The sequence below is a fragment of the Poromitra crassiceps genome, assembly GCF_964638095.1.
Source record: "Poromitra crassiceps genome assembly, chromosome: 13".
In the NCBI taxonomy this organism is placed as follows: domain Eukaryota; kingdom Metazoa; phylum Chordata; class Actinopteri; order Beryciformes; family Melamphaidae; genus Poromitra; species Poromitra crassiceps.
Window position 1 is genome coordinate 45,768,149 of NC_139644.1, and position 14,002 is coordinate 45,782,150.

General features: G+C 43.2%; 1 protein-coding gene across 1 annotated transcript in view; it reads right to left on the reverse strand.

Annotated features, from left to right (window-relative positions):
* Positions 1-1,454: 1,454 nt before the first annotated feature.
* Positions 1,455-14,002, reverse strand: part of cdipt (CDP-diacylglycerol--inositol 3-phosphatidyltransferase (phosphatidylinositol synthase)) — a 20,390-nt gene continuing 7,842 nt past the window's right edge. Inside the window, exons 5-6 of the mRNA XM_083648736.1 lie at positions 12,719-12,800; positions 1,455-6,150 (exon numbers count right to left, since the gene is read on the reverse strand). Coding sequence (XP_083504862.1) covers positions 6,005-6,150; positions 12,719-12,800 — 228 coding nt within the window. The 3' untranslated portion in view covers positions 1,455-6,004. The remainder of the gene's footprint in view (positions 6,151-12,718; positions 12,801-14,002) is intronic.

A 14,002-nucleotide genomic window follows, 5' to 3' on the forward strand; every position in this document is an offset into this window, starting at 1 on the left:
GGATCAGCCGAGCAGCATTTTGGTAAACAAAGCCCGTTACCGGGGGGAAATGGCAATGGGACCCTATGGAGCCAGCTTTGAGTGCTCACTCATTTCACACATTTCCAGAATGTGTGAAATTGGCCTATATAATGTGAACTACAGAATGTGTGACATACAATTTAAAAACGATTAAATTTGAACATTTTAACCATAATTGTTACATTTTTTTTAACTAAATTCTCAGCATGTGCGCACAAACGTTTGCATGGTTCAACCATCTCTGGGGATAGTGGGGTCGCGAGACTCTGGCACCGTTATTTTGAGGGTCGGGGGCTGAAAGGTTTGGGAACCCTTGCTTGCCCTAGACTACATTGTGGTGGACGGCAACCAGCACTCTTGTGATTTGATTAAAGCGAAGAGCAGTTTGAGGGATTATTTATATGCTGAAGTTACCAAATGATGCTAAATATTTGTAAAACGGCTAGTGTTTTATGAAGTGTGGCTTTCTGCTGTAAGAAATGCAACTTTTGTTTAATGTGACGTTAATTTCAACTTAGTTCAGGAATGTTTTAGGAAGCACATATCATCCTTTGCATAATCAGGAGGAATAGTGATGCACGATATATCGGCAATCATATCGGTATCGGCAGATGTTAGTCATTTTTTAACATATCGGCATCGGTCCGATGTTGCCATGTTAATATTGGTTATCGTATCAGCCAAAATGTTCCCATTGAGAGGAAACATTGTGATAAATCTGATTTATGGGCTTTTCCAAATGTTTTGTAAATAAAGAAATGCATAACTTTTTCAAATTCAGTGTTTACATGTGTTTTTCAGTATGTACAACATTTTATTATCATAGAAGAAATGTGTTTTTATACAGATCATATCGACATCGGTAAATATCGGTTATCGGTATCGGCCAAAATGTTCATATCGGTGCATCCCTAATGAGGGAAGTAAAGAACATTTACTCATGTAGCTACATTTGACGCACTGGCTTAAGTATTTCCATTTTGTGAGACTACTCCTCCACTACATTTATCTGGAGTTACTAGTTAGTTACTTTGCAGAATACGGTTGTACATGCAAAACATACCATTTAACTTTAGGTGCACAGTAACAGAATATGGAGCAGTTGGACAGACAACAGTAAAGTACTTCTGACAGTACAACAATAATTGAACACTCTGAAAAGGGTTCTTTAGAACCAGTACTTCAGTAGAATTTACTCATACTTCGTTCTAACAGTTAAACTTTTGAATGCATGCCTTTACATTTAATGAAGTATTTTTCCATCGTGGTATTGCTACTTTTACGTAAGTACAAGATTAGAGTACTTTTTTACACCGCTGTGCATAATGCTCATAAACACCCAAACGCTCCCTGTGCTTCAGATTCAGGTAAGCCCATGCAGTATGTGCATAAATACAACATAGCATTAACACCACAAGCTGATCAACTTGGTTTTAATGTCTTTATTTTGCAGCTCCACTTTTTACAGTAAATGCAAGTCAGAGGCACCGCATGGAAATAATAGCCAAATACTTCATTTCATAACATATATTAGAATTGGCTTTGTTGCAGCCTGCTGTCACATGTCGATATTCTACTATACATTCTAGCAAATGAGTTAATAAAAAAAATAAGACAGATAATATGCCATGGCGTGGATATTTATATAATTCAACATTTCACACACGTGCACTGAAACATGGCTTTATAGGCGGAGTCATCAGCAGCACATACTTATTTATGGTCAGACAGTGAGAGGAAAGCTGAACACACAACACCACAAACAAGAATACTCTGCTGTCCTTTATGTGAGGTATGAACGGTGCCCTATATAACTTTCACTTTGTTTACAAGTAGCAATAGAAACACACGCCTCTACCACAAGGTCTTTTTTAAAAGCTGCAACGTCATAAACATAAAAAATAAGCAAAACTCTACACGCCCCCTCTAGTGCAACCATTACCCACTTTATCAACCATTACCCACTTTATCGACACCAAGACATGAATAGGAATCTCAAATAAAATCACAGAAAGAACGGCAAAGACAGTGGCTCGGATGTCACGGGGGAAGATTTTAAAGGAAGGCTTCGCCGTTTTTCAACCAGATTTGTATCCTCACAATGTCAGTAGTCTGAGCAGGTGGGCAGCCTTTACCTTCCCTCAGTCTACCCTACAGGGAGAGCTCCCAGTTCATTGTCTGGCAAAACGCGTCGCAACGAAGCTCTGCTCGAGATGCGCAATCTGCTCGAGGGCTGTCGATTCGGCTTCCAGGGCGGCTGTTTTTGTTTATTTTTATTTTTTAAGTATGCGCACATCCACGGAGAATCACATGGAGAGCCTTAATGACTTGCAGCTGGCGGGGGCGGAGTTTCTGCAGGCAGACAAACGGAGGATATTTCTCTGTGTGGAAAACATATAGAGAAGGTAAACACTGCCCATCTGCTTATATTAGCGAGATTATAATGATACAAAGTGTGTTGATAATCGGCAAAGCCTCCCTTTAAGCTTAAAGCTGGAGTGCGTAACTTTGACATCGATGAATGTCATTACATTCAAGTCATTGCCAAACGATTTCCACACAATGCTGATGAAGCCTAGCGCCGCCACATAACTCTCTCTGTATTCCAGAGTTTTCAATCCAATTCTGAACTGAAACGAGCCATTTCTTTTATTAACCTGACGCTGCCAGATGGACGGTTTAGCTCCACATTACGTTTCACTAAACCAGTCGATCTGGGAATGCAGTAACCCGACCCGCTGATGGAGGCGGAAACTTTTTCCAAGCTACTTGGCAGGTGATTGGATGACCCATCTGTCTATCACCGCTGGTGCGTGTTAACTTCAACCAATCAGATCGCCATGCCTCTGACGTCACGTTTGCGACCGGAGGAAGGTGCCTGTGCCTGATCTCCGTGGTAGTCTATCATTGATTGAGTCCTCACCGTCCTCACCGTCGTCAAGTCGCCTTCGAAGCATGACGTTCGATTATAACGAACTAGTTGTGTGGCTTAGCCTTCCCAAATGTTGAGGGTCGTTTTTTAGAATTTCATACATAGAATTGGGAACGTTACATTCAATTTCATTCAGACTGCCTGTCACTTCCGCGGCGGCAGCCATGTTGACGAGTGAAAAGGACTACAAAGACCATGTACCCACTACTTGCCCAGACGAACCTAAGCCCGCCCTAAGGCTGCCGCTGATTCGTCGAGCCGGCATGGTTCGACCAATCATCTTAACTGCCTGTGCATGACAAGATGGATTACGCCGAGAGAATCTCTTTTTATCTCGCGAGGTTATCCATCTTGCAAGCAAGGTTACTCTTTTATAGCCCTGACAGAGTAGGCTACACCGTAGCATAGCCTAAAAAAAATGCTGCCTTCACATGCTGCTCAGATTGTCCCATTTCCAGAGTTGGGAAGTCGCTCTTCCTCGATGTGTTCATGAGCTTTTAAGTGGTCATGTGGAAACAACATGGCCGTGACAAAGATGTGTTGTCGTTCATTGCTCAGAGCGTTTCAACACGTTGAAGATGGTCCAGTTCTTGCGTGACAATATGAAGAGCAAAGGAAACGGTCACAAAGACATTTTCTCGACAGCACATGAATCCAGCGCACATACTCACTGCCAGAAGAGGGAGACAAAGGCTCTGCACTACAAAAGATACACACTCCAGCTTCAAGAAAAAACGATCCAAAGCATTACCTGTTTGTGTAATGTTTAAAAAAGGGACAGAAGGATGTAATCAGAAATTTTGTTGACATGAACTAAAAAGTCAATTTTTGGTCTTTTTTTTTTAGATTCACCTTCACGACCGACTTCCCAATTAGGAACACAGGAAGTGACTGGAGCTGTTCCTGCTCACAAATCACAAATCACAAATCACAAACATAAAAAAATAATAATAATAATCATAGGAATAAAAGGTGTCTTTTCCTTTTTAGAGTCACGGTTATGTCAGTAGTTCTCTTAGAAAAGCTATGACTCGGGGGGTCGTGTTTATAAAAATGATGAATATGAATGGAGCTTTACATACAGAGTGTGACGTTGATATGACTTGGAAGTGGAAGCGTCAGGTAACCCGCCTGCTCATTGTAATTCCCTCAATATTTAGTCATGATGACACTCTTGTTTTCCTCCATGTTGGTCGTTCAGATCAGCGGTTCCCAACCTTTTCCAACTGATGGCCCTAGCCATCTCCAACTGATGGCTTGGAGATCTCAAAAATGTTTGTGGCCCACATCCGAGCGTAAACAGCACAGAGGCCAAATAACACAGACCACTGTTTCTTTCAGCAGCACGCAGAAATCAGAAACTGAAAGTGAGGGGCTGTCTGCAATGGCTAATGAACAAATAATTGATTACAAATTAAATAACGGTATCATTCAACAGAAATGCATTCTCATAGATAAAATAATAATATTATTAATAAATAAAAATCACAATTGTAATGTTTTGCAAATGAATTGGCCACCCACTTGCAATACTTTCACGGCCCACAGGTTGAGAATGGCTGGTTTAGATTAGCAGTGTGACTTGGGGGAATATTCAGCAGTACGCAATTTATTGATTCAGCTTCTGTTGATTTGTCATCAATTTCTCAACAGAATGCAGTTAAAAAATATGCAGAGGTAGGCATTTTCTGATGATTGATATACCACAAGAGGTTAAAGTTGATAGTCACTGGAGTTCTTTCTTTACATGTGGCCTCTGGATGAGTGATGAAGTGCACTGTAACAAATAGACTGAAGTGCTGCACTGACCTGAGCAGCTGCTGTCATAACCTTCTGCTGAGCCTCGGGTTGAGCGCAGATCTGCTTTGAGATTTAGCTGTAAAGCTAACGTCAAAACAAGCTGTTAAAGATGTCAATCAAATGCACAATGATGGTGTTTGTGCTGCTTTAAAGCCTAACCCGCCAAGTCCCTGAGCAGCACGCTCTGCACTGCTCCTCTGGTGTGACAGCAGGCTTAGGTGACACTACCACTGAAGGTAGACCAGGCTTAGGTGACACTACCACTGAAGGTAGACCAGGCTTAGGTGACACTACTACCACTGAAGGTAGACCAGGCTTAGGTGACACTACCACTGAAGGTAGACCAGGCTTAGGTGACACTACCACTGAAGGTAGACCAGGCTTAGGTGACACTACTACCACTGAAGGTAGACCAGGCTTAGGTGACACTAACCACTGAAGGTAGGTAGACCAGGCTTAGTCACTGAAGGTAAACCAGGCTTAGGTGACACTAACCACTGAAGGTAAACCAGGCTTAGGTGCCACTACCACTGAAGGTAGACCAGGCTTAGGTGACACTACCACTGAAGGTAGACCTGGGAATGTTCTGCTTCATTCAACTGGGCCACAGCACGTAAGTTGCTGTGTCATTAAATAAATCTCACAATGTTAATGTCGGATACCGTTAGATATCATCAATCTGTGCTACTCGTCTATACCCGGGGATGTGCGTGCCGCCACACCTCCGCAGACTTCCCCAAAATACTCAACAGCGTCAATTTATGAAAATGGGAAAAATCAGTTCAGTCAGTCCCTGCCTGTTCCAATGCCCATGTGCACTTTCAGGTTGATTGGCCAACCCGTTGAGGAGATAAGTGGATGCAGAGGGAGAGACGAGTTTTCCTCATTTTATAGTAGCGTGTTTAGCATGTAGCATGTTCAGCGCATTCCAGGAGTTATTTTGTGATGAAGTGTTTCATTTACTATGTTTTTCCCCTCGACGTGCCTCAACCAGTATTACATCAGTTGGTGATTGCCTACGTTTCCCAGGATGCCTTTCATCAACTCCTAGAATGAGCCAATGTACGCGTGACCATGTTTATGTGGGTGAACTGTGTTCCACGTCTTATTTGACTCACCTAAGTCCAAATCAAGCGAGTCCACAGAGTGTCAAAAATAAAATCAAAATAAAATAAAGGACAAGAGGACTGATTTGGTGGCGGAGGCTCCTCGTCTCGTCTCGTCTCGTCTGGGCTGGTCTGGGCTGGTCTTTCACTGGGTCTTGGCCGCGGTCTTTTGGCGCTCGGCCGCGTCGAAGGCCACCATGTTCTGGGAGGCGGTGATGAGGTGCAGCAGGCTGATGCCAGACTTCAGCAGGCAGATCACAGCACAGACGCCCTGCAGCCAGTACAGCCAGGCTGCGGCAGAACAGGGGAGGTTAGGTTAGGTCAAGTCAAGAAGGAGACAGGCTGCCTCACAACATGGACTGAGCTCACTCACAGGGCTGTGGGTGGGTGGTAGTACACAGAGTATTTACCAAAACCAACACTGGCACCACATTTTCTTCTACATCTCTTTCAGTTTGGAAAATACATCTCTCAAGTAGCCAACTTTGCAGAAACAATTTGACTTGTGTCGCTTCAGTTATTTTTGAGTGTATCATCAAAATATAGTAGAATCAGCTGTGTAAGAAGGACAGAATACAGTATAATCAGGATTAAGGTGGGTTTGACTTCAAAATAAAAGCATACTTTATATCTATGAAGCCAATGGTGAAGGTACTGTACGTAGCATTTCTGCAGCGGGTTTGGAAGGATACTTTCATTTCTCATTAGAAGTGTGAGCGTAGATATGTGATATGAAACTCAGGCTGTATCGCCCAGGGACTGAGCTCACTCATCAAAGACTGCCGGGGACTGAGCTCACTCATCAAAGACTGCCGGGGACTGAGCTCACTCATCAAAGACTGCCGGGGACTGAGCTCACTCATCAAAGACTGCCAGGGACTGAGCTCACTCATCAAAGACTGCCGGGGACTGAGCTCACTCATCAAAGACTGCCAGGGACTGAGCTCACTCATCAAAGACTGCCAGGGACTGAGCTCACTCATCAAAGACTGCCAGGGACTGAGCTCACTCATCAAAGACTGCCGGGGACTGGGAGGTGGGTCTTGCCCTCATTTTGTGTCCCAGAGTGTATATAGATATATGTACAGAGTGTATATGTAAGGGATAATGTATATTGAGGCGGTGATTACGGGGGAAATAATGACCGACAGGTGGATTGAGCCCGACGCGCCAGCGGAGGGCTTAATCGTTCACCTGAAGGTCATTATTTCCCAGTAATCACCGCCTCAATATACATTATCCCGCTTAGAACACGGCCTACAACTAAATCATTCAATAATCTGACAAAAATAATTATTCAAATAGATTTTTTAATAGCGTTTTCAACAACAAAGCGGTTTCATTCGTAATTGGCACACAAGACACCACAGCTGCAACTGGTTGGCCTAATTAGTAGTGTCTTGCTGACAAAAAGCTCTTATCAACTGATTAATCCAGGTGTGGCAGAGCAGCGGTCGGTTGTCGAGAAATAATGACCGGTGAATATTGTTGATTGACCAATCAGAATCGAGTATTCAAGAGAGCCGTGTTCTAAAAATATATATACAGAGTGTATATAAATATATGTACCGAGTGTATATATACAGAGTGTATATAGATATATATACAGAGTGTATATAAATATATGTACAGAGTGTATATAGATATATACAGAGTGTATATAGATATATGTACAGAGTGTATATATATACGTAGAGTGTATATAGATATATACAGAGTGTATATAGATATACGTACAGTGTATATAGATATATACAGAGTGTATATAAATAATAAATATGTACAGAGTGTATAGATATATGTACAGTGTAGATATGAGTGTATATAGATATATGTACAGAGTGTATATAGATACAGGATATGTACAGAGTGTATATAGATATATACAGAGTGTATATAAATATATGTACAGAGTGTATACTGTATATATGTATGTACAGAGTGTATATACTGTAGATATATGTACAGAGTGTATATAGATATATGTACATAGTGTATATAGATATATGTACAGAGTGTATATAGATATATACAGAGTGTATATAGATATATGTACAGTGTATATAGATATACGTAGACAGTGTATATAGATATATACAGAGTGTATATAGATCTACAGAGTGTATATATATATACACTAGGGGTGGGGGGAAAAATCGATTCACCTAAGTATCGCGATTTTTAATGTCACGATTTTTAATGTCACGATTTTTTGGATCGATCTTTTATTCCAGAATCGATAATCGCAAATTAAAAAAAAAAAAAAAAAAAAAACTTTTTTTTTTTTTTGGGTGCTTGCAGTCAGGCCACTCACTGAACAGCAGGCCAGGCGCCGCCTACTGGTTTACTAGTGGTTTTATTACTTTATTAGTTAGTCTGAAGTAATAATAATTACACTTCAGGGTTAAAGTGGGTGCATCTCATTGTAAAATTGGACTTCAAACGGCCCAAATCTGGCTTCAAACGGCCCAAATTTCACGCGCGTTGGCCCATATCGGCCTGGCCTGCTTGGTATCTAATGCCCGGCCTGAATTATGATCCCAGTCCGCCCCTGTTTTTAACTATATCGCCCAGCCCTACTCATGATATATAATATACAGTCTCTAGTGTATGATTCAACTTTTCCCATGTTCTAATCTAGTGTAAAAAAGCAAACAAACTGAAAAAAGAAAAGAAAAAAATAAACAAAAATCGCAATAAATCGTAATATCGAATCGCAATAATCGTAGAATCGCAATACTTAAGAATCGCAATATAAATCGAATCGGCACCCAAGAATCGTGATAGTATCGAATCGGGAGATAAGTGAATCGCCACAGCCCTAATATACACTGTATGTACAGAGTGTACATATATGTACAGTGTATATAGATATATGTACAGAGTGTATATAGATATACTGTATGTACAGAGTGTATATAGATATATGTACAGAGTGTACATATATGTACAGTGTATATAGATACAGTGTATATAGATATATGAACAGAGTGTATATAGATACAGTATATACAGTGTATATAGATATATGTACAGAGTGTATATAGATACAGGATATGTACAGAGTGTATATAGATATATACAGAGTGTATATAAATATATGTACAGAGTGTATACTGTATATATGTATGTACAGAGTGTATATACTGTAGATATATGTACAGAGTGTATATAGATATATGTACATAGTGTATATAGATATATGTACAGAGTGTATATAGATATATACAGAGTGTATATAGATATATGTACAGTGTATATAGATATACGTAGACAGTGTATATAGATATATACAGAGTGTATATAGATCTACAGAGTGTATATATATATACACTGTATGTACAGAGTGTACATATATGTACAGAGTGTATATAGATATATGTACAGAGTGTATATAGATATACTGTATGTACAGAGTGTATATAGATATATGTACAGAGTGTACATATATGTACAGTGTATATAGATACAGTGTATATAGATATATGAACAGAGTGTATATAGATACAGTATATACAGTGTATATAGATATATGAACAGAGTGTATATAGATACAGTATATACAGTGTATATAGATATATGAACAGAGTGTATATAGATATATTATGCATTAGGAGGATTCAACCGGGTTTTGAGGTTTTTGAAAGCGATACAGATTCCGATTCCAGTTTTGCACGTTACATTATGCACGTTACATCATTGTAGAGGTGGATGACACTGACTGGCTGATACTGATACTTCGTGGTGTTACGTGAATCCGTTTGGAACTTAGGCGCCTTGTTGTGATTGGACACGGCCATTGCCACGCCTCCTTTTGGCCAGTGGGCGGACTGGAAAGTTAAGCAGTTCCTCCTTGGCCCATGACCAACCTTTCTATAACGTTTTGTGGTGTTTACATGAATCCATTTGGAATTTAGGCACCTTTTTTAACCGTTATTTATTCAGGGGAGTCTCACTGACAGCACGGCTCTCTTTTTCAGGAGCGCCCTGTTCACATTCACGGAAAGGGATTTTCTTCCGCTGGCGAGTGGCGTCTGAAATGGACGGCACCAATGGCAGAGCTTAATAGACTTCTCTCCCGGAAGGAAGTCTGGCAGGCGAGACTACATTCACAGTCACACACACATGCACACCTGGAAGCTGCACAGTACAACCACAGTCTGATCTGTTGGCCACTGAGCAGCTCCACTGGAGCGGTTGGGGTTAAGGGCCTTGCTCAAGGGCACCTCAGTGGTGGTGATGAGGGAGGGGCAAGCGCTGCCTTTTCACTTTCCCCACCCAGATTTATCCTGCCGGTCACAAGCTCGCTTCTCTAACCGTTGGGCCACCATGGCCCTTTTTGTGATTGAACACGCCCATTGTCACGCTCCCTTTTGGCCAGTGGGCATGAAAAGTGAATCACTTGTAAGTTGGCCCCTGATTTTCTCTGCCAAGTTTCATGCTAATCCTTTCCTAACTTTTTGAGATATCCTGCTGACGAACAGACAGACAAACAACCTCCCCCTTTGGAGGAGGTAATACAATACAAATATCACATATTGGCAAACTGATCTGGTCTAATTGTGATGTACACAATTAGGATTCGTTGCAAAAACTGCTGGAATTGTTTCATTCAGAAATACGACCACACACTAGCAAATCACACTGTCCATGCCATTTCACGGGGTCTTGAACATGCACACGCGTGTCCGTTCACGCGTGTCCGTTCACGCGTGTCCGTTCACGTGTGTCCGTTCACGCGTGTCCGTTCACGTGTGTCCGTTCACGCGTGTCCGTTCACGTGTGTCCGTTCACGCGTGTCCGTTCACGTGTGTCCGTTCACGCGTGTCCGTTCACGCGTGTCCGTTCACGCGTGTCCGTTCACGTGTGTCCGTTCACGCGTGTCCGTTCACGCGTGTCCGTTCACGCGTGTCCGTTCACGTGTGTCCGTTCACGTGTGTCCGTTCACGCGTGTCCGTTCACGCGTGTCTGTTCACGCGTGTCCGTTCACGTGTGTCCGTTCACGTGTGTCCGTTCACGTGTGTCCGTTCACGCGTGTCCGTTCACGCGTGTCTGTTCACGCGTGTCCGTTCACGTGTGTCCGTTCACGTGTGTCCGTTCACGTGTGTCCGTTCACGTGTGTCCGTTCACGTGTGTCCGTTCACGTGTGTCCGTTCACGCGTGTCCGTTCACGTGTGTCCGTTCACGCGTGTCTGTTCACGCGTGTCTGTTCACGCGTGTCCGTTCACGTGTGTCCGTTCACGTGTGTCCGTTCACGTGTGTCCGTTCACGTGTGTCCGTTCACGCGTGTCCGTTCACGTGTGTCCGTTCACGCGTGTCCGTTCACGTGTGTCCGTTCACGTGTGTCCGTTCACGCGTGTCCGTTCACGTGTGTCCGTTCACGCGTGTCCGTTCACGTGTGTCCGTTCACGCGTGTCTGTTCACGCGTGTCCGTTCACGTGTGTCCGTTCACGCGTGTCCGTTCACGTGTGTCCGTTCACGCGTGTCCGTTCACGTGTGTCCGTTCACGCGTGTCCGTTCACGTGTGTCCGTTCACGCGTGTCCGTTCACGTGTGCAGAATAGCAACACACATGCTGGCCGACCATTCACATTTATTCTGAGGATCTGAGAGCTGCTGGAAAGCGTTTAAAATCCTTAAAACCAAAACTTAAAACCTACCTCTTCAGCCTGGCTTTTGGACTAAGAATGTATTTATCTTTGTTTGATTTTGTCTTTTTAATTTGTTGTATCTATTTGTTTCTGTCTTACTGCCCAGTTGTCAGTCATACGTGAAGCACTTTGAACTACACTAACCTGTATGAAAGGTGTCGTATAAGAAAAGAGCAAAAAGGAGCTTCTTGGATACTAAGAGACCAATTTTAAAAGGTGCAATAGAAATAAAGTGTCTTTGATTTGGTTGAATGGCGCTGGCCTATCGTAGGGGAGCACCCAGTGTATCTTCTCTGCCATCAGTGGAGACGAATGACCTGACCTCCTGCTGTTTGACGTTCTGGTGACATCGTTTGCCGTATGGACCAATAGTGTGAGCCCTCCCACACCTGTTTACCGCATGGATGTATGGTTTACCACTGCCTTCAGGGCCGCTGCTGGCCATTTGGGTGCCCTAAGCGTAATTGTTTTGTGGTGCCCCCCCCCCCCCCCCCCCCCCCCGCAAAACTTTCAATAACTGTCAAACGAAGACTTTTTCAATGTATAAGAATGCTGCTATTGGTGATGATGTCTTAAAGACTGCAAATTCATTAATTATGAACGATACTAGTGTATCTCACATTACATTACATGTGGCAAACAAACAATTGTTAGAATTACTGTACATGTCAGCAAACAAGCGATTGTTAAACTGTACATGCAAGCAGGGGCGGACTGGGATCATAATTCAGGCCGGGCATTAGATACCAAGCAGGCCAGGCCAATACGGGCCGACGTGCGTGCCGGCGTGCTGTTCAGTGAGTGGCCTGACTGAGGGCACCAAAAAAAAAAAAAAAAAAAAAAAAAAAAATTTGGTGCCCTCAGTCACATGATGCCCTACGCAGTCTGCGTACTCTGCGTAATGGGGTGCGGCGGGCCTGACTGCCTTGGTCCTTTCGGGTCCTATCCCAACATAGCCAGCTAATATGCCTGATAAATATGCCTAAATGCCTGATGAAAAATGAAGCTTAAAATATGTTCATAGACTAGACCAGACTGTGATACTCAACTTGCAGTTCCTCATGTGGCCCCCCCATGAAAAATAGTTGCCCACCCCTGTACTACATATGAACAGTTTATCAACAGGCCAGGAGAAGGGAGGTCTGTACTACATATGAACAGTTTATCAACAGGCCAGGAGAAGGGAGGTCACAGAGAAAAAAGACTTACCAGCAGGTTCCTCAATGTAATAGAGAATGTAGAGCAGGCAGAAGAACAGCTCATTCCCCATGCACATGACAAAGAGCACCGGCTATGAGACAGACACAAAACACAGACACAAGATATAAAGAGCACCGGCTATGGGACAGACACAAAATACAGACACAAGATAGACAACTCCTTTAAACTCCTCACTGGGAAACACAAGGAGGTCCGTCAGTATGAGTTCTGATGAATAGTTATTGTTATCGAGTCTATTTCTGTAATAACTGTACTTATGGCTGTAAAGTTTAAGGAACGTTGACGTTACTGCTCGTTGTTTCGGGAGCCGGAGAGCCACGGAGCAGACAACGGTTTTGCCAGCGGCATCCCTGATTGGCCGGCTACGCTGTCAACTACGAGGCAGGTCCCTGATTGGCCCATGCATTTGTGAAAACAGCCGCCCCGGGCTGGAGGCCAGATGAAACACAATGTGATTGGATGGTTTATTTATTTATCCGATTAGAGAAGTTTTGAAAAAAAAGAGAGAGAAAAAAACAGGCTCCGGAGGACCGGAGGGGAGTATCTAACTGTCAGTTTTAATATCTGTTTGTTATAACGTTGGTATGCTATCGCTAGCCCAGTGCTAAAAGATTGACAGTTGCTAGGCAATATTGTCAGCTGTCCCTCCCAGCCGGGACGTGAACATTGTAGTGGAAGTGTCCGATGTTAAAAAGCAGAGTAATGACGTGACGTCACCGTGCAGATACAGGCTAGAAATTAGCGGGGCGGCCCTGATGCCTCTTCCAGCGGTTCCGGGAGGGTTAAGATGTGATCTGTATTCTGTACACAGCTCATCAGCATGTGATCTGAACACAGATCACATGTGATCTGAACACAGCTCACATCAGCATGTGATCTGTACACAGCTCACATGTGATCTGAACACAGCTCACATCAGCAGATTTTCTGCCCCTCAACTTCACTTCACAGACGTCCAGATTCCTCCTCCGAATGTCGCTCTGGATTCATCTGGGATAAATCGCCGGAAAACTGTAATCTGTCATCTGAGGCCGGCATTACACATGAATAAAGTCATGTAACTGAGTGAATTCATGAATGGTAACGAGCTGTTGGTTAAACTCACTCCCCTCCCCAGTATAAAAGCCCGTTAACCAGCTCCAACAAGGGAGCTAGCTCTCTGGATGTTTTGGTTAGCGCGCGCGTTTTGGTTCCATACCTGGGCAGTGGGCAAGCCCTTAACATGGCTCACAGCAACATATCACGCTTTTCTGCTAGGAATACTTTCTGTAA